Below are 22,369 nucleotides of genomic sequence, written 5' to 3'. Positions count from 1 at the left end.
CCTTCCCTTCCTTTGATTGCACAGGTACGTTGAAAAACATGTTGAAAACACGCATTTCAATGTTGCATATCCCCTTTTGGAAACAAATCTAAAATTGTAAAGGTACACGACCAAAAACATTATATTGAAACATGGGGCTCACTTTTAAACTTTGCTGAGAAATCTGGTTGTTGTAGTAGCAACATTTTCTAAACAACAAATTTACACTACCGCTGCCACAAAACTAATCCTTTGGTGAATGTAACTATGACATTTTAGCATATTTTATCTTATTTTAATGAAATTTGTATTTATACATGTTTAAAATGTCCTCACAAAAGTGAAGAAGAAAAAAAGTCCCTTGGTCTGAAGTTGAACAGACAGGATGGAAATGTCAACCATCACTGACTCCGTACAGAACAGTACACGGGGTGTGGCCTTTTATGTTAGCACCGCCAGATTCTGCAGATATTTCAACTGAGGAAAGGGAGATAAAGTGATTCGCCCTGAATCATATAGTTTGTTCGGAGGGTGGGGGTGGGGGCGTCATTGTACAGTGATCCATGGTATTGCAGGCCAAAGACCAATCAAATAATTTCAGTGCCCCAACGTGGCCCTTTTCAGGCTCTAGATGTATATTACCCAGGATGGCCATCATCATTGACTCTCGGTTGGTGGAAGGACTAAATCCTCTGTGAACTTTTGAGCTCTACTGCTAAATTCAGAAGCAAGCTGCATTGGCCTAACCCTTCTTTCCAGGATCTCTACTACATGTGAGAGATAGCTTGATCCGTTATATGGGCCTCTTGATCTCTAAGTTAGATTTCCCATAACAAACAGTTCCGGCTTCAGTACTAACAAGATGCATGTTCAATCCTGAGTGCCCACTGCCTGTTGTTGCCTCCATAGGTGAGCCGTACATCACTACCAAAGGCTACACGGCCGACGAGGATGATGAGATGACCTTGGATGAAGGAGAGACCATTGACGTTATTCATAAACTTCTTGACGGCTGGTGGGTTGTCAGGTAAGCCACGCCAAGCATACTCCAGGGTCCGGTGCTGAATGCTTCCCTGTATCAAGAAATACACTGTAAATGGACAGAGAGTCATAGCAAGGATGACGGTAGGACATGTAAAGAGAGTTAGTACATTCTCAGCAAAAACAGAACCTGAATTCTTAAAAGAAATTAAAATGTCTGAAGATATTAAGACCATGACTGTCAGTTACAAACATTTGGGTGGGAACAATTTGGGTATGTATAGAGTATCAGCAGCTTATTTTGCCTCACCGTTACCCACGTAAACAATGATCACTTTTGGAAACGTCATTTACTTCTGCTTTAGGTGCAAAGTAATCCTGAATTTACAGGAGTAGGAAGAATCTACTCATGGAATAAAAGTGTGGTGAATCGGGCATATTGAATTTGACAGTAGACACTAACTGCTGGTCCCTTCCAATTTGCCTACCCTTGACTTATAGACCTTGCATGCGCTCTAGCTTTTCCAGGGCTGTCCTATTCTCGACCGTCAAGTTTGGTAAATTTTGTACTAGCTGCGCCTACACCACCTTTGCTGTCTTTATAACAGTTTACATACAGATTGTATTACCCTACTCCTGAACCTCTGCTCCTTTCTGTTTAAAGTGATGGTCTCTTTGTCTTAGAATACTTGTCTTCTGTAAAACCATTGCATTTTGATGGGACGAGATGTGTTCTAGCTAGCAGGGAATTTATTGGGCCAATTCAGAGGGATTGATCCAACAGTGCTTTAAAGTGAAGAAGCCAAATGATTAAAAGGAATAAGGACTAAAATCTGAGAACTGCTGATTTCTTTTGTCCTGTGTACTACAAGATAAATTATTGGCAACATCATTCTTCTTAACTTTTATATAGTGAACGGTTGCCTCAAGATTCAATAACCATAGTATGTGCTGCATTGCGTTGGGTGACACTTTTGAGAATCTGGGCTTAAGCGTCATCATGCGTGTGTGGGACGACAAACCAGGGAAAATGATCATCAACTCTTCATTATCCCTGATCGTGTACATGACTCTGATTCCCAAGTAAGATATAGATGGCCTCACTTCCAACCTGGGATAAAAGGCTTGAGCTCTGGGGGCCTCTAGCTCAGACCTGCAGGTGTAACTTAAACCCAGGCCATCTTACTTTCTTGGGTCCCATGACAAGTGTAGGACATCAACCTCAATCTGAATCATTTTCACGTAGTGCCTTCATTCTTTTTTTTAGAGCACATAGAGAAATCTCTGTAATATTTAATGTTACCAATCACTGCGCAATGGTCCATAAAGGAATTGGAGATGCAGTGTGCAATGACACAGTGAGGAAGAGACATCGGAGAGATCTTTGGGACCGCTGGTTGCTCCTTCTCATCCCTGAAGCCGCCACTTGCACAGTAGAACTTTATCTCATGGATGTGAATAGTTAGTATCTGCCCTGGTCAGCCAATCAGTTTGAAAAGGTTTGCAACCAAAGGAACCGTCACAAATCATTTGTGCTTTTCTTTGCCAGTCACCAGGAAAGGGAATGCCATTTACTATCCTATTTGGATTGCAGCTAGCAAGGACATGCAATCCTGACATTGCAAGAAAAAAAAGACATATGAAACTTGGATTGCCACATTAGCACAATGTTAATTGGCTTTGAGATTGCAAAAAACACGTGGTACATCTGGCACATAGATTTCTCCTACAGTGTGCACCTCACATCAGCGCAACAATTCCACCGTCCACTTCTCTATGTTGCTATAAACTGACGTAAAGATCCACTTTTATGCTCCATGGAGTTTTCCAAGTAAGGACAAATTAAGCAGGAACAAGACTGTATGATAGGATCAACTTCAGAGGAGGTGATTCATATACTGTTACTAAACTGTGAAATGTGTTTTCAGTAGGCGACGCAAAACGTCACAGTAGGTGATGCATTTATTACCTTTAATGTCAAGGTTGCAACTTTAGTTTTAAAAGATATTGGGAATGTTTTTGAAAACGCATGATGCTACGACTTTCTAGCATTCAGCACATCTCCAAAACCATGTTTTTGCCCTTCCTTTGGGAAAATCCATGCACTGATCTGAACACCATACACATGGACGTGAAACTGTTATATGTGGGAAATACCTGTGAATCATGCAATAAGATTTCCAATGCTCCAACGTCAAATTATTTGCTCAACGGTATGGCTTGTGATTCAGGAATTGCTGTGGGCATTTCTCCACTTTTGTGCATAATCTTTCTACTCTTGCAGCAATCTTTCACATGATTTTGTGCCCAGCACAATTTAGTATGATGAACAATACGATTTAGTTCCCTTTTATATATATTGTATACTAACAATGCTGATACTATTACCTCCTCTGCAGTTGGTACTAGACCTAACCACATTAGTTCATGCCATCGTGTTAATGGTTTTTAATGAACTGAGCCAGGGTCATTAAAGAGACTGTCAGCTACCCTTAGTTTTCAGGTGGACGGAACTAAGCATGGTGGGACTTGTAGTTTCATTCATCCCCATGGCCTACCAGTTCCTGCAAGCTTAAGCTGTTGACTGTAAAATCAGGACTAGATGAAGGTCAAGTTTTTGATGCAGTGCCAGTAAATACTGTAGTTTCCCTGGAAGACCTGTCCATTGTTTTTCCCTCAAAAATCAATTGGGGTGAATGGATCACTTGAAACTTCGTAGCCAGGGTTTTTTTGGTACTCATTGACTTCCATGAAAAACACTCATACACGCACGTAGATGGTTTGGGCGGTATATCTTGGTTCTCCGCCACTATACGCTGCGTTAGTGCATCATCATAGGGTCTTTTTTGTCATATGCTAGCCTCCACCAGGAGGTAACCATTAGATAAGTAGTAGTGTCCAGATAGATAAAGTGCTCAAAAAATGTGAATTAAAATTCTTTGAATCAACTCAGAAAAAATATTTTTGTGTATTAAGCTTGGAAGCTGAATGGATCTCAACTTCTACCTCCCTCCACTTTGATAAATAACAAAAACATTGTTTTGCACTGTTATTTATACGCCAGCATAGTTTGCTAGAGAGATTCAGCTTACGTCATTAGGTTCTTTACGGATGTTGTCCATCACAACAGGCGTAGGGTATTGCACTAGTCCTGGATGAATTGGCAGTTTTAAGTGCAATATGAGAATTGTAGAGCACTCTAGTTATGTACCTTTGGTGTGAACTGGATTTGCAACTATTCCAGGTCAATGAAAGACCTGTTTATTCTCTTTAGCATTCTCTTGTTCGTATTTGTTTATGACTTTATCTTTTATTTCTGTCTCCTTTAATTTTATCTTAAACCAGATGCTTTTGTCCCAATAGGCGGAGCTTTATTTTTATCATTAAAATAAAACATAAATTAAATTAGCACAGCTCTACATTGGCCTTTATAAATTGAAAACTTATGTTATGTTGGCTGAGGTCACCTGCCTCTGTTTAAACAAAATATATTACTACAGCGAAGTCCAAAAACGTAAAGTCTCATGGAGAAGATCTTGTAAGATATTAAATGGCCTAGCATGTGATCAAGCTTTTTTTTTTTTTTTTAACTGACAGCGGTACATATTCTTGGGTGGATCTTTGCCTCAGGAATGCAGTTAAAAGTTCAGTATCGGGTTTCTTACAGCGATCATGAAATGTAGGTTTCTTGAATAGTTGTGCACCTTTCCTCTGTGTCTGGACAGTCTTGTTTGATATATGGAGGGAAGTGGCTTGTTGGTTTCTAGTGTGCACTTTCCTTCTGCTGGTTGATGTTGTTCCGTTGGTCGTTGTATTTGGAGCAGAGGGGCATCCATATATTGTCCGACCCTGGGACAGCTTGTTAGTACTCACCGTTATACATTGAGGTCTGTGTAATGGGGGATTTTTAAGCAACTCTATCGTACTGTACTGTTTTATACTGAAGATGTTGGCGCAACACTACTTTACTGACACTTAAGAGGATATTGGAAGCTAGGAGAATTTACAGGAGATCTTTCAATCACCACAAAAATATGTCGGAGCACAACTCCTACTTACCACCAAAGAATGATCAATCAATTAGCTTCTCAAAATTGTGGAGTCTAGACATTACCAAATACACAACTTTGATTGAGACTTAAACACTAATGTATCATGCATTTTCATGGTCGTAAAGGGTCTGATTAGCAGAATTGTGCCTTTTGCACCCCGTAAAATGCATTTTGGTATGTATGAATTCCAATTTGCAATAAGGTAACATCTTACCGAATCACAATTTGGAATTGCTGAATACATACAGATTCGGTATTAGGAAGAGACATGTTTAAGGCGTCCCTTCCTGATACCGAATCGCAGCGATATGGAAGAATGTTTAGCGATCGAAATGCGGTCGCAAAACATTAGCATTTTAGCACCTACTTCAAGTAGGTGGTAACACATTCACAAATAGTGATGACCTAATTTGCGATTCACAAAATATCACATTAGGTAATCGCTATTTCAAATAATTATACATGTGGCTCCCTGGGCGTAATTAAGAGTTTGGCAGATGGGATACTCAATCACAAAAGTTACGAATATCCCGTTCGTTGTATCACAAATGTATTATCACCTATGGAACTTGTAATACAGTAGACGGGATGCTGTTACATTTGTGATGGAGTGTCCTATCCGCAGAACTCTAAATTAGGCCCCAACTCTGAAACTTCTTGTAAACACTTAAGAATACTTTAGCCAAAAACATAGCATCATGATATACCATAGGTGATCACAGCGAATGCTAATGTTTTGCAGGAAAGGTGATGTGACTGGCTACTACCCATCCATGTTTCTACAAAAGTCTGGCGAAGAACCCTCCACAGAGAAATCCCAACTGAGGAACAAGGGTGCCCCACCTCGAAGGTAGGAGAAATTGAAATTTAGACATGCTGAAACTCTCTCCTTATATTGGATGCATTCTTTTCATCAAATGTCACTGCTAAGTAAAAGGAACATGCCCGTTCTTGGACAATAAACTAAGTCAGTCACTCACTACCGCCTTAAATACTTTAAATAACTCATATATACTCATTGGTAGTATTTTTATAAAAAAAAATGTTTTTTATTGTATGATCTATATAAATAAACCATAAAGTGAAATATTATTGTTTTATGTAAATCATCACTTTAGCAAATCATTTTAAAATAATGTCATAATTGTACATCAGATCATCCATAATTAGCTCTACGTTCTGTTTTTTTTAACTCTTTTTATTTGCAAAAAAGAAAAAGTTGGCCATTACACATCTAGATTCACAGTCATTACAGTGTTGCATTCACAGACTTCTATACAAGTATACTTTCCCATACATCATCATATATAAGGTGGTAGTGGTACATTGATCATTACGGCGTTAGAGGTTCGTCATGGGAGGGGATCTCAGGGGGTTCACACAAGTTCCCACGGTATTCGTTCCATTTTGACCATATTGCCACCCACTTCCTAGGACACCCCCGGGCCACATAGACTGTCTTCTCTTGCAACTTGCACCTGTCCATGTCGTTCTTCCATGCACTTATCTTTGGCGACGTAGCTGCTCCCCATAGACGTGCTGTGTTTAGCAATTACCTGTCCAAGTTTCACTGATATTCTACCTTTTGCAGACAAGTCCGTGGGCTCCCAAATGTTCAAGATGCACCTCTTAACTTCGACCCCCCCAGACAGTACGCATACAGTTGTGTACCTGCTTCCAAAAGTGTTGTATCAGGGGGCATTCCCATAATATATGAAGGAACGTCCCCACTTCCCCACACCGTCTCCTACAGAGCCCGTCCTCGCTCCTGCCCATTAGTACTAGCCGTGTGCCCGAGATGTAAGTCCGGTGCAATATTTTACGTTGTATCAACCTTAGTTTTGCTGATATTGCTACTTCCTTAGGGGAGGAAAGTGCCTCTCTCCATTCCTCATCGTCAATCTCCAGGCCGTCAGTCTCCCACTTTCTCCTGAGTGTGATCAGGGGGCCAGGGGTGTGGTGTATGAGTTTTTTATATGTGATGGAGATAGCCCTCTCCGGCAGATTGCCATCTAGCAGTCGGTCCTCTAGAGGGGAGGCCTCCGGGAGTGTCATTCCAATTGAAATGTTTGACTGGAGTGAGTGTCTGATCTGTATATAGCGAAAGTACTCCGTGTGCGCTAAGTCGTATGTTTGCTGTAGTGAGGCAAATGTCACCATTCCCTTGGGTCCCCATAGGTCTTTTATACGGGAGAGCCCTATCAAATCCCACTTGCGGAACCCTTTGTACGTCCCAGTGTGCCCAGTTTTTCGGAAACCCAGAGCGGGGTAGCCAACGTGAGTCTGTCTGCCCACCCCAGTGTATGGATGACAATATGCCATAATTGGACAGAGTGCCTTGTCGGTCCTGTGAGGGAATATTTGTTAGATTTAGAGTAGAGCGCAGACTCTGAATTCCCTCCCGGGAGGAGCCACCTGTCCATCCCAAAACCGGGATCGTCTCCACCACTGTACGTGCCCTGATTAACGGCCGCGAGGTGTGCTGCCCAGTAGTACTTTCGGATGTCTGGGAGTGCTATACCCCCGTCGTACCAACCCAGGGTAAGTTCCTGGAGCGATATGCGCGGCGTTCCATTCCACAACAAGCCTCTCTGAGTTACTTCAGTCTCTGTAAAATATTTATGGGGAACTAAGTCAGGATAGTTCTGGAGGGCATACAAAAACCGTGGAAGCGCCATCATCTTAAATAAAGCCGCCCGAGGGACAGTAGGGACAGCGGGAGCCGTTTCCAAACGGCGGTGTCTCGTTTGAATCTCTGCAGGGGTTGTAGGAGATTCTTCTCATACCGATCGCCTCGATCCTTGAGATAAAAATTCCAAGATATTTGAACCCCTCCGTGGCGATCCCGATCGGGCAGTCACGTGGTATTGACGGGGGGAGGAGGGGGCGGTGTGTAGGACGTATAGTAGTGATTTCCCTCAGTTGACGCTGTAGCCTGAATTTTTCCCAAAACTGGTGAGGATGTCTTGGGCAACTCTTAGGGGGAGGTGAGGTACAGGACGATATCATAGCGAAATCCGGTCGTCCCACCTCTCTGCCCATTTGAGCCCCCGTAATGAACGGTCTTGACGTATCCAGGCCGCAAGAGGTTCCAGGGAGAGGGCGAACAGCAGGGGTGAGAGGGGGCAGCCCTGTAGTGACCCTCTTTCTAGTGGAAATATCTCTGAGATCTTGTTGTTAACAACCACCTAGGCCAATGGCTCAGTGTGGAGAAGGTGCACCCACCCAATAAAGTTAGGACCGACCCCATCTTCTTAAGAACCGCTATCATATAAGACCATTCAAGCGTGTCAAATGCCATAGCGGCATCCAACGAGACCGCGTCTTCCTGGATCGTGTGGCAGCGTCCTAATACTCCGTGGAGTCGACGCTGGTTGAGCGCAGTATTTCTGTGCGGCATAAATCCCGATTTGCCCGGGTGGATCAGTTTAGTAATTATCGGCTTTATCCTATTTGCGAGGAGTTTCGCGAGGATTTTGGGTTCAGCATTTAATAACGATATCGTTCTATAAGATGTACACAGCTCTTTGGGTTACCCTTCTTTAGGTATGGCTAGCAGTGTGGCTATGCGTTGATCTCTCGGGAGCTTCCCAAAAACCCGGCTCTACGTTCTTAACAAAATAATACCAATTTCATGTTTGAGTTATTTGCATATGCTCATGTTGGAAATGGTATTTTCTGGTTGGCTGAGGTGATGCCCCAGCCAGGCAGAACCTACCACTCCTGTCAGCGCGGGTGATTACACACACTGTATAACCTGCGCTCACCCGTGGGTAACTAGGTACTGAGCAGCCAGGCTTAGCAGAGGCAATGTGTAAAGCATTGGCACAACACTCACTCATGATAAATACCTTGTACTTCACAAAAGAGACTTCATACGTGATGTATGTAGATAACATTTGTATTCAACACACACTTTTGTGTGTTGAATACAATAGTCAACACAACCTGAACCTCATTTACTTCTGGGCATAAATCACATTTAGAATTATTACTAGCCGTGCTCAAATGACTCCAGCCATATGCACACTTGGGAAAGATCCTATTCTACACCCCACCAGCACCTTTATGTGGTGCAACACGTTGTCCATTCCAGGCCCACCCTAGCGATTCTTATAATTCAATAGCACTCAGAGGGTGCAACTCAGTCACAACAATATCAGAAATATGTACATACATGGAATAACACCATTTTTTATCAGCACTGCGGGCTGAGGCTGTGCAGGTAAAATCAATGTCCATCTTCTGGCAAGAAATCAACGTGTAAAACACACGCACGCACTCGCACTCGCACTGACACACACACACACACACACACACACACTTCGCACTGACACACGGTGCAAAAGATATCAGGGAGGTCCGTACTGAACGTGCTCACACACACATATGCACTACTCAGCACCCTAATGCGATACACTGATACCCAGCAGGTCAACTGATAAAACACTGCAGACCCATGGCCCCAAGCCCTCCTCCACAACTCCAACTCCCCCCGACTGTCCTACCCCCACAGATTGGAGATAAAATGTCAACCACCTGGACCCCCTCCCTCAGGCACTAGACCATACGCGGCCAAGGTCACTGAACTCTGAGTCAGGGTTCCATGGAAGCAGGTGGGGAGTTTGTAGCAGGACTATCTAGAAAGCAGTCGTCAAAGGGGGTTGGGCGGCCATCGAGAAGTTCACCTACAGGATGCGGAGCAGAAACGGGCAATAGTCAGTCATACCAAAGGGGTCCACAAGGGCCTTCCGGCATAAGCTCGGCCCTTCGAAGCACAGGGGGTCATGCAGTCTTTTGACCCGCTTCCAATTGTTCTCAGAAGCGTTCCTCCAGCCCAGTCAATCACTCTCACCACCCAGGCCCAAGCTGTGGGCAATACTACCTGGCAACACGATGTCGTCAGGAAAGGGCACTTGTCTGCCACATGAGGGCCAAAAAGGGAACAGTCGATGAATGGAGAAAGAAGAAGGGGAGCTTCCCACAAGAAGGAGAAACCCCGTCACATCCGGTGCAAGTTGATATTGGGCCCACCAGACAGTTAAGGCCACACACCTAAGTTCAGCAATACCTCACAAGGTAGAATGAGGCACTAATATGGTTACACCCCTATCTCCGAGGGTCACAACCTGTGAAACGGATACCGCATGCAGTTGGTGTGTCGCATGAAAAGTATGCGGCACGATCGACTAAGTTGGACGCGCTGGAACCCACAACCAGCGACTCCGCTCACCACCAACAAGACACATTTGTGTGCTAAGGTTCCCACGATGCGGTGGTCACATGCCTGAGATGCGGGCAAGGCTTTGCACCAGGCAATCTGGTCTCCATGCAGAATTCTTAGCTTCACACCGCACTTCCAGTTGGGATCCAGCAGTCAATGGGGGCACTTGAGAGGGCACCACTCTTCAGGTTCACAGGTAGACAGTGTGGGTCCCTCGAAGGAGATCTTTGATGTCCCCGAGACCTCTGAAAGAACAGAAGGCAAGTCAACAAGCCACTATTTAGGAAGGGCACCTGGTCCCTTTCAATGGCAGTAATCCTCCTTGTGCACAACAAATTCCTCTGGAAGTGTGTACCATGCAGTTCCCGGCTCCTTGGTCCCACGTCCCCACAAGAGTATCACTGCCCTGCTAAAGTATGGCACCAGTAGTTATACTGTAGTGTGCCTTTGAAGTTTGGGGTTGGTCAAATGGTCTACTTTTGAGCTACAGATGTCTCCCCTGAATTTTAGTCCTGTCTGCAATGAGGAATGCAGATCTTAAACTTTAGTGGGGCCATGATCTAGTTCCAGAGGCCAAATGTCAAAACCTCTTCCTCCAATCTATCCAGCCAGGGCTGCAAATGGCAGAGGTCTGTCATTTCAATTGCATGCCCAGTGTTCTTTTTTATTGATAAGCAAATTTGTATTGTTTTAAAAACATAGAAACGAATCAGCCATTGCACGGAAATCACAAATGTAAGTTCATTCACACCATCACTATACCCCCAATCACGATCCCCATACAATTACCTAGGCAAAACTTGAGTCCGATTAATCAGGACCCTCAACAGCCCCCAGCCATTTCCCCCCACACTCTACAATATTGCTTGACACGCCCCTTAGCTTTATACAGGGCTTTTTCTTGGGTTGCACACAAGTCCACCCCTCTTCGCCACCTCTCCAGAGTAGGAGGAGCAGGGCTTATCCATGCCGCCGCAATGTCCCGCTTGGCCACCCTCATAGTTATGTTGATGAACAGCTTATCATTCCTGGACCCATCCTGCCCGTCAGTGATCCCCAGTAAGGAGTGACGTGGGTCGTGAGGAACCTCCCAGCCCAATACCTCCTTTAGCTCCACTTCAATGGATCCCCAGAACTGCCCCAAGCGGGGGCATGACCAAACCATATGGAGGAAGTCGGCTGGGTCATGCTTACATATTGCACAAGACACGTCTGGGCACAAACCCGCTCGCTGCAGTCGCAGGGGAGTGAGGTACGCAGAGTGTAAATAATATAACTGAATCAGCTTGAGTTTGGCGGAGACAGTGACTAATCTGGGGGCCATAAGGGCATTGCGTCAGTCTACATCATCAAGGGGTCGCCCACCCAGTCCACCCATTGGTCCCTCAACTTGTCTAGGGATGTGGGAGTGTTATTTTCTAGGGTGCTGTAAATTCGGGAGACCCCCCGTACCCAAGTCTTCCAACAGCGTCTTAGCCTCGGTGGAGCTGTATTCGTGAGCCTCGTATCGCTCACGATGTGTTTGAGGAGGGCATGTCTCAACTGCAGATATTTATAGAACTGGGATGAATGTAGGGAGTAGCGAGTTTGGAGCTCCTGGAAGGACAACATCTGACCCCTTGCCCACACGTCCCCTAGCTGGGAGATACCAATAAGGTCCCAAGTTTTAAATCCCCGCAACCCACTAACCTCCCAAAGCCAAGCCCCCTGCCATAGGGGAGTACACTGGGTTAGCTTCCCCGACCACCCCGTGTCGGAGCGAGGCCCGCCATGCCAGCAACACCGATCGCGTCACATCAGGTGGTCGGTTCGGAATGGGCTCCCCATATAGCATGGCTTAGATGTCCGTAATCCTCAGTTCGCTCAATGCAAGCCTATAGGCTGGGTCCGACCAGCCCCTACTAAACCAATCGTGGACCACTAATAGGCCTACTGCCAGAAAATACAGATACAGGTGCGTCATCCCCATGCCGCCGTCGTAAGAGGGAATCTGACAAGCAGACCGAGCCACCCGGGCCAGTCCTCCACTCCGGAGAAACTTAGTGATTAGACTGTCCATTTCCCTAAACCAGGCCCTTGAAAACCAGAAGGGGGTAATCTGCAGGACGTAAAGGAACCTGGGGAGGATCATAATTTTAAACAGGGCTACACTCCCCAGGGGGTTCAGAGGCAGCGTTTTCCATTTGAGGAGGTTCTCCTTAGCCTTCTTAACCAAGAGGGCCACGTTGAGAGACCAGCCCAGTTCGGGAAGAAGGCCGATCCAGATTTCCAGATATTTAAAGGACTGCCTCTGGAGCGGTATGGTGGACTACCAATCAAAGCACTATTTAGAGAGATGAAGGGGGACCAACACAGACTTCCTGGGGTTAAGCCGCAACCCTGAGGCCTGCTCGAAAGCATGCAGCATCCGGAGGCACTGTGGCCCGGAGGAGGCGGGGTCGGACAGGAAGACAAGCACATCATCCGCTTATAACGCGATCTTGTCCGTATTTGGCCATTCCCATCCATGGAGGGGGTCCTCAGCCCGCACCAGGGACACCAAGGGCTCCATCGCCAGGGCGAATAGCAAAGGAGAAAGGGGACATCCCTGCCTAGTGCCCCTGGTGTTGGGAAAGGCCTCCGACAGTACTCCGTTAACCATGACTCGTGCTCTCAGGCGGGCATACAGGACCCGGATCAGAGAACAGAAGTGGGGCCAGAACCTCATCTCTGCCAGCACGCCCTGTAGATTTGCCCAGTCCACAGAATCGAAGGCTTTTTCAAAGTCTATGGACAGGAGTGCCAAGTAAGGGGTAAGCAGCTGCCGATATGCCAGAGCCAACTGCAGTCTTCGAAGGCAGTGGCAGGTCCCCCGCTGAGGCATGAACCCACATTTATCCGGGTGCACCAATGAAGCCAGATAGGGTTTCAGCCGCTGGGCCAGAATGGTGGCATATAGTTTAATTTCGGTGGTAAGTTGGGATATGGGGCGGTACTCTGCACACAATCGGGAGGGAGGCTGGGATTTCGGGAGAACCACAATGGTGGCGATATCCATTTCCGCGGAAACAAACCTCTGTCCACGGCTTCCTTAACTAAATTTGCTAGGTGGGGCTCTAGATTGCCTTGGTAGGCCGCATAATATTCCTGTGGCAGGCCATCCGGACCCGGAGTCTTACCCGGGGAGACCAGAGTGATCGCCTCCTCAATGTCTTTCAAGGAGATGGGGCGCTCCAGATCCTTCTGGGCCGCTGGTTCCAACGTAGGAAGACGCACCCCGCGCCGATCAAGGAGAGCAGCAACGGTCAGCCCGGTAGCGTGTGCGGTATTGCCATGGGAGTATGCCATGGGAGTATGGTGCACCACTCTGCTGTGTCGACCGCCTCCGGAATGATACGGTTCTCCCTGGGACATGTGGCCAACCTGTGCAAGATCGTACCGTTCTTGTCTACCCAGCCGTAAACGCTTGCCACCGAAGACCTCCAGAAGAGCTTGGCTGCATCCAGGGATAATTGCTTAATATCGTCTCGAATAAGGGCCAATTGCCGAGTCTGAGCGGCATCCTCTGACGTGGATAGGAGCAGTTCTAAGCGAATCGCCTGCGCCTCCTTGGAAGAGATCTCCTGCAGCTGTGCTTGCCTCTGGATTTAAAGCTACCGCTTTGCGAATCCTCTGATGGTCGCCTTCCCCGCCTCCCACAGACTACCCGGGGACGCCACTGAACCCTCATTGGTATCAAAGTATCGTTTAAGCTCTTCCCCTATCTCTTTCTTGAAATCTTTATCGTGGAGAAACCAGGCATTCATCCTCCATGTTTGGCGGGCCACGGGAGGGGGGGGGCCCTGAACTGAGGAGTATCGGGAAGTGGTTGGAAATGCCTCTGGGGAGGATACGGACATCGACAATCAGTGAACAATCGGGCACGAGGTTAAAGATCTTATCTATGCGCGTTTGGGTGTGGTGGGCCACGGATGTGTGCGTGAATTGGATGCTGCGCGGGTGCCAAGTGCGCCACCCATCACAAATACCCAGAGACTCGGACCATTTTCGCAGTTGTTTCGCACTCGCCGCCCGAGCAGCCGAAAGGGTTCCCGATGTATCGAGGGCAGGGGCTAAGACTGCATTGAAGTCTCCCGCAATTACCATGTTGCCTGTGGGCATGTTGTGTAGCAAAGAAGCTGTATGTGCCAAAGTGGACGCAAGCAAGGAGGAAGGGGCATATATCGACATGAGAGTGAGGGGTGTACCAGCTAACGACCCACAAACAGTCACAAATGAACCTTGGGGGGGTCATGCACCACTTGGGAGATGACAAAGGGCAGTGTACGCCTTAGGAGAATTGCAACCCCTTGCGAACCCCTGGAAAAGCCAGAGTGCCCTACCCTGTCATAGCCGCAATGAGCCAAGAAGGGGCAGCAGTTACCTAGGAGGTGCGTTTCTTGAAGCATGAGGGTGTCTACGTGGAGACGCTGCGCGTACCTTAAAACCGTTGTACGTTTGTGACAGTCTAGCGGAAGGTTGACATTCCACGACAACACTTGGAGAGATCCCGTAGGGGAGGTGTTATCTGTCATGGTAGACTGCTCTTGGCCTAGGCGGAGCACATGGCTTGGAGCGTACAGTCACGCCTGGGAGCCTAAGGTGATGCATGCGATTGCCTACTGTGGGGGGACACACACCCCTCCCACCGGTAAGTTGTGGCATTCCGTGATAGCCGAAACAGAAACCAATGCAAAATAGAACAACATACAGGGAAAACCATTCACAAACCCCCCCTCACTACTCCCCCACCCTACACTTCAGAGACCTCGGGCAGAGGCCCGCAGCGCCAGGTACCTCCGTTCGGTGCACAGGGCAGCGCCGAATATCTTCACCCACTGCGGGGTATTCCACACGCGCCTGCCCCCAGTAGCCGCCGGGGTGCAGGCGCAACAGGAAGCACTCCTGTGCCCCCAGGAATGACGTGTAGGCCCCAGAAGCCTCCGCAGTCTGCACCACGGCCCATACAGAGCCGTGCCACAGCAGGCTGGCCCGGACCACCACCCGGCAGGCCAGTCCCGATTAGGAGCACCGCAGCCCGCCAGGTATGACGTATGGACTTGAACCGCGCAATCGACGGCCGATGTCGGAGTCCACACACGGCAGCTGGCTCCAATCCCCAGTATGCTCCGGTACCACGGGGAAGGGAGAGACCGATTATTGTCCGCAGATTCTCTTCTGCACTGCTTTTAAACCTACTGGCTTTTTGCCTACATACTCTGAAAATGGTGCTGTAAAAATAAATTATGAGCTTCCATTTGAACAAGATCTTTCCTCCCCCAAGGCTCACAGAGTAACACACTGGAGTTGATAATAAAACATTTCAGGCGTTCGCATGGATCCCAGTCCTAGTGGTGGAAGTATATGCAATCTGGCAACCAAATACTAGGTGGCAAACTCAGAGGCAGGTCCCCAAGCTTAAAACATCTAAAGCTCTTGAGTGCCCACAGGCCAAGTCGCAATACAATGCTGAGAGCAGAACGAGTCACCTTCTCTTCCAAAACCCTTTACCATTGATTTGTTCAGGAAGTCTTCAACAGAGTGAACCAGTCACAATTTAACCATCTTACACTTCTCATGGATGAACTGCACACCAACTCCAACCGCACCCATATTATAGTCCATCATTCTACATTGCCCGTGTGCACCAGGTTCAAAGAGATGTAGTGTTAGTGGGATACAAGGCCAACTTTGCACCATTGCTAGATTTTAATTATAGTATAACAGAAGCACAAAATCTGATAATGCAGGAAATCAAAAAAAGCCAAAAGACTCGTATCCCTGCCAGACCTGACTTAATCTACCTTTACCTGAAGAATTAGTTGTACCCTCTTTAACATTCCACCTGTCCATCTAATGATCTTACACATATGGATACTATGGGTGAATTATGATATCGGCTTAGCCCTAACCACGACTTACCAACTGTAAAGCATGACTAACCAACCCACAGCGCGAGCTTAGATGGAACCCAGAGCACTAAATGGTTGCAATGTGATATGCTAGTGCTATGTAAAGTACTTGAAAAAAATATGTTAGTACTGAATTGAGATATATTCAGCCATGTAAACATATATGATCTTCGGCTAATCTGTGTTACATCTTTTGCTTCAGTTTCTCTCCTGCAGATGTCTTAGTGCTTCAAGGCTTAATTAAAGGTTGTCAGCCACAGCAAGAATGAATGAATTTTCTTTTTCAACAACAGCACTGTACAATTTCCTTTTATTTGTGAAGGAAATAATATAAATTTTTGTCATCAGATCCACCATCCGCAATGCCAAGAGTATCCATATGAAAGGGCGCAAACAGTTAAACCAAGAAACGTACCGGAGGAACAGCATGCGGTATCTCCAGCAGCGCAAGTCCCGAGACAACCTCTTAAAAGTGGAGAATGGAAATCCCAAAAATCTTGGTAGGTTTCTGAATGTGATTCTGCTATTAATGTTTTATTGAAAGTTAAGTCTGCTTTGGGCGAGCCTTTGATAAAGATCTTACAAAGAAGTAGTTTTTTTTCTTTTAGATATCTTCAAGAGATTATATCAGTGATGTCGAGTCATGCGCAATCTGCATTTTTTTACTTTTACCAAGTGTAGCTCAATGCTTTTTAATTCTGTTAATCTCCCAAAATTGAAATCCAATTTTTTTGTGAATATCTTGGTGGAGGTCAAATTCCTGATACATTCACTACGGCCCCTCGTGGTGGGATGCCTGGCTTTCACCTTGTGGATACCCTGCCGGGGTATCTCACAGGGGAATACCAGGACGGGTTCCCTAAGCAAGCGCCTTGATGCCTTTGGGTGATACGTGCGCTATTTAAGTTGCAATACATTTACATTTACAAAGGAAGGGCTGATTGCTGCAGCGTTTCCTATTTTCTGCATTAAAAAAAAATCTTTAAGTAATCTAAGTGAAAATCCGCTTTTACTCTCTTGGTTGTTCAAATCAATAATCCATTCGCGAGAAAGACATTGGCTGTATTCTAACAATAAATCCGACCTCTTCTCCTCCTTTTCCATTAGTGGATACTTTGAGTGAGTTTTAACAGAATGATCCCTCTATGAAACCTAAATAACTTACTTGGAAATGTTGTTGCTACTGATGAATGTTTTTAATGGAATGATCTATTAGTGAGTATTATTCACCAAACTAGAATCTACTTTTGATTTTGCAGAAGGATTTAATGGTACATTTTTTAACAGGAAGGTTCATTGGTGAATCCTAAGTAACATATTTGAGATATTTTGTTGTGGTTGAAAGTTTTTCCTCATTGTTCTTTTGTGGTTGATTTTCTAGAGATGATCAAGGAGGTGGAGAATAAATCCAAGAGCCAGCCAACCATACCACCCAGACCGAGCAAAGACCTCCTGCTTAATCGATGTACGGAGCAGACCAGGAACAAGATCAGAGCAGGAAACTGAAGAAAGAAGCATGAAAGTACTTTGATGCACCCATAAAACTAGATAGCTGGGAACCTTGCTGGCTATGGAACTATCTTGAAAGACCAGTATAATGCCAAGTGCAGTAGATGCAGGGTTTAAACTTGCCAAAATGTATTGAAGAGATTACAACACGTGTTCACCCAATGACCGATCGGCCCAAACTTATAACAAGCAATTCTACAAGTCACGGAATCTTGAGCAGTGATGGTTAAAAAGCCATGGTGCAAGACAGATGTCATTGATAAAGTAGGACAACTATGGGGCAACTATGGTGGGGAGAGATTCATTGCAAATAATGCCACTTTCCAAAATGTTAGTTACATGTGGAAAGTTGAAAGGACAAGAGATCCAGAACATTCCATATATGTTCTCACCATTTAAAGATAGAGCAAGAAAAATGTAACATAATGCACAGTCATGTGTTAAATGTGTGATACCTGGAGATGGGACTTCACTTTGTGTTTCATTTACTAATCAGCAGAAATTTCACAAAACTAAATGGCTCCATGATTCTGCAACTCTTTATGGTTATGAGGAAATAGTTGTAGCTATTGATACCCTATTGCTGAAGTGACCCACCAAATTATTCTAATGCATCGAAAGTGTTATCAGAGGTCTGATGACTACCACTGCCTGTTTTGCATCATGCTTTTTCCGTCCAGGAGCAAGAAAGTTATGGGCAGTTAATCATGTACTGATCCACATCTTATTTCTGATTGTTCCAAAAGATAGCTGTCACACAAATTATTTCACACAATAATGTATTGGATACGTTTATAAGTAACAGTGTGTGTATATATATATGTATGTGTGTATATATATATGTGTATATATATATATGTATATATATGTGTGTATATATATATATGTGTATATATATATATGTATCCAACCAAGGAAACGTGCGCCATTCAGCACGCTACACAGACCACACCATCAGACTTGACAAAGTTCTTTTTATTCAAGAAGATTGCAGGCATAACGCGTATATATATATATATATATATATATATATATATATATATATATATATATATATAGGGGTTCGGGTAACACAAGAGATGATAAACTGCGAGGCAGATTCATTTATAAAGGTCACTGAAATCTTGAGATTTTATCATGAGCTTCCATGTATTTTTTAACTAATTGTATCTTTATTTTAGGAATTTACTTGGCTAAACATCAGCAATTCACAGCAATGATACTAGACCCGTCAATTATTTATCGTAATACATGGGTTTGGTGTCATAACTGATTTAAAACCACTTCTATTGCAGAAATAATGTTACCCAAACATGCAATGTAAAAAGCCCAACCTCTGCTTTTTTTTCATTTGTATACCCCCTCATCACTTTTTTGTAGAAGGCTTGAAGCAAGTTTGCTAGATAAACAATCACCAAAGTCAGGAAGCCATGCATCTACATTTACATAAGGGTATCGTTCAGTGATTTATCCTCAGTAAATACACGACATAAAAATTAATTAAAGCCCCCAGAAGTACTTTCTATCCAACTGTGCCAGTTGCCATCAAAAGAGGCAGATAGGCCTTGATGACATCCCAAAAATATCAGAAATGGTGGTCTACTGAAACTATACCACTGTCAATAAATGATCAATTTATTGAGAATAACTCTCCTTTGATGGTCACTAAGAGGCAGTATAAATGTGCAAAATGACCAGCAGCGTGGCATTACCACCGGGATAAATACTGATGGTGGTAAAATTATCACTAGGAGAACAGTATTGTTTTGTGCAACTGCCACAAATTCAGGAAGCTAAATAAAGATTGCTGGAGCTCAACATTTATCACGAGCCTGCCAAACACCATCAGCCTGATTCATGAAGGTAAATGCGCTCGCAAAAGGGCCAGATTCTCAGAATCTGGCCCTTTGCGAGTGCAATTTTTGCATTTGGGATTCATCATCCCAAATGCAAAAATCGCTAATAAAGAATTAGCAAATATGCGAGGATTAGCATTTAAGGAATCTATATTAGAGATTCCTTAAATGCTATTCATGACACATTTAAAAATTGCGAATTAGCAATTTTGGGCCGCTATTTACCGAGAGGTCAGACCTCTCGGTAAATAGCAAAACCTTAGAAAAATGCTTTTAAAAGCATTTTTCTAAGTTGCATGTTGCACACACACATGTCCCTTGGACATGTGTGTGCGCAACACCTGTTTCAATTAGCATTTCAGGGGTGCTACAGGGTGTCCTTTGGACACCCCTGGCACCCTTAAAATCGCTATCTTATTTGCGAGTAGCAAATTGCTACTCGCAAATAAGGGATACTCCCCATTCATTCCTATGGGCCTTTTGGCCCATAGGAATGAATGGGGAATTATTCCTTATTTGCGAGTAGCAATTTGCTACTCGCAAATAGAGAATATGTAGGAATCGCTATTGATTTAGCAATTCCTACATGAATATCGTTTTGCGAGTCCTCAATAGCGATTCGCTATGAATCGCTATTAGAGACTTGCAAAACGGTACCTTGATGAATCAGGCTGCATGTGTTAATGGCAGGGACAACAACAGGCGCCCTGTTATAAAAAGACCCCTGACAACTACCTGAATACTTGGTGATCACACCTTACCTACACTGATGGTAGCATTAGCTGATTTTCATTGTATCCCTTTATCAGAACAGTTCAGCACTTATCTTATTGTTTCTTAACAATTACCACTAGTTCAGGGATATATTTGTTCTGCTAATAAAACTACCTGGCACTTACCACAGGTGGTAGTTCATTTACTGCTGGCAGTTTATTTTAACTCCAATGGTAACGCATCTGTCTATATTTTACTATGGGACAGAAAGCAGAGGACCAGGGTGCTGTTTCTAGGGGAAGGGATTGAGTCATCATCTGCTAAGCAGCCTCGCATGCAGTCCTGAGCAAATGCACACAGTTTTCATATAGACATATACTACGTCACCCAAATCCTCCCAGTAATAGACATACTAATTTTCTATACCCACTCAATACGATGGGCTGGAATGAACCATTTCCTTGGCTGCTTTTAACTCCCAAGTTGAGCATTGCGTTCAGTAACACGAGAGCTCAATGAGCTTACTAATTGGCTGAGATGCATCCTAAGTCTATCACTGAGACACAATCTGTATGTATGTATGTATTATTTGTGTAGCATGAACCTAGACTAAAGGCAGCAAAGCGCTGTACAGGGTCAAAGGCATGCATACAGTCATAGTGTGAAAGGAGAGGTAGCTGGGGACTGGGAGAAGAAGCAGACCGTTACTGCATTTTTATGTAATGTTATTTAAGGAGATGGGTCTTCAACTTAAACTCTTTCCTAAATTGAAGCAATGTTGTAATGGACACAATGATTTTGTTTCATATTCTGGGTGAATAAGTTGAAACGGCTGCTGCCTTGTTGTTTCTGTTTTACAATTCTAAGTCTGTATTCTGATGGTGGTGTACTTGCAGTGAGTGTACTGAAAACCACCAGCAATGGTGAGCTTGTCTGCAGAATATGCGGCCCGGTGTTGGTTGTGATGGTTTTGTAAATGATGCTAGTGGTTTCAGAAGATGGTGCAGGCCAACAAACGGAGCCAATGGGGTTCCACATGATTGGGGCGATGTGATCATATTATTTCCGATCCTGAGTCAAACTTGATGTTGCATGTAGGATGCTTTCAAGGGTTGCCAATATGGAGTCTGGAAGGCCTAGTAGCAGGGCTTTTCAACCACCACCCTCATCTAAATGCAAGGGGACGGGTTTGTGAACAGAAATTCAGAAGTTGCTTTCTAAAAGAAACAGTTTTACTTTCATTAGAAGAAAGTGCTTGTACCTGGCTGTCCTCAAGGTTTTTTTGGCAATGTGTTCTTTGAGGGAGAGGTTGGTGTTCAGGGTGAATCTAAGTGACATGGGCGTGTTTTTTGCTTTCCTTCAGAAACAATCTCTACCAATCCGCTGTTTAGTTTTTTGTTGAACCTGGATTGTCAGCAAACTACTGCATACAAATGATTACCCTTTTATAAATCCGCAAATGAGAAGCTGGAGAGAGCACGGTATTGGACTTTCAACTCCGTACATAAACTTTTATTTAGGTTTTAGCAGGGCCCATGGGGGATATTGATAAAGAATAAATCAGTATAGTGATGTACAATAATTATGCTGGACCCTTCCCCTTGCATAGTATAAATGTGATATAATATGCAATCTGAACCTGTAGATGTCACAATAGTCTTGTTACTCGTAGGTAATTACCTACCCTATTATAGTGAGGTACAGTGAGGTAACTACATTTAATGATGTACAAAATGTAATGTTTTATGTATATGAACTTTTGTAAATATTGCTTTAAATTATTGCATTTTTAAAACTGTTTTCGATGCAAACATAATGAAATGTAGGGTGGGTTGTATTTTTCTGTCTTTGCTTTTTTGACTGTAAGTTTTCTTAAATAAATTTTTCCATAAATCCTTTACATGTTTCAAGAGGATTGCTATGTTAATGACACCTTGAAAACTGTGACATGCAACGTATGCAGCTTTAAACCTGGCTTCCGCTCTATCATTGTGTATGTCGTAGCTCCCCACTTAAACCAAAGGATTGTAAGTGCAGAACCAGACTAGTAAAGAAGCTGGGACTTCTTGCAATTTGGAATAGACTGATTACAATCCTCAGACAACAGTAGGAACATTTTGAGTT

General features: G+C 44.5%; 1 protein-coding gene across 1 annotated transcript in view; it reads left to right on the top strand.

The window, feature by feature from the left end:
- Nucleotides 1-22,143, top strand: part of NCF1 (neutrophil cytosolic factor 1) — a 70,648-nt gene extending 48,505 nt beyond the window's left edge. The window contains exons 8-12 of the mRNA XM_078679419.1: nucleotides 889-1,006; nucleotides 5,755-5,862; nucleotides 16,515-16,666; nucleotides 17,548-18,543; nucleotides 18,890-22,143. Coding sequence (XP_078535545.1) covers nucleotides 889-1,006; nucleotides 5,755-5,862; nucleotides 16,515-16,666; nucleotides 17,548-17,672 — 503 coding nt within the window. The 3' untranslated portion in view covers nucleotides 17,673-18,543; nucleotides 18,890-22,143. The remainder of the gene's footprint in view (nucleotides 1-888; nucleotides 1,007-5,754; nucleotides 5,863-16,514; nucleotides 16,667-17,547; nucleotides 18,544-18,889) is intronic.
- Nucleotides 22,144-22,369: the final 226 nt, after the last annotated feature.

Source organism: Lissotriton helveticus, chromosome 3_1 (assembly GCF_964261635.1).
Source record: "Lissotriton helveticus chromosome 3_1, aLisHel1.1, whole genome shotgun sequence".
NCBI lineage: Eukaryota > Metazoa > Chordata > Amphibia > Caudata > Salamandridae > Lissotriton > Lissotriton helveticus.
The sequence above is the reverse complement of the archived record's forward strand: the minus strand, read 5'-3'. Positions and strand labels throughout refer to the sequence as shown.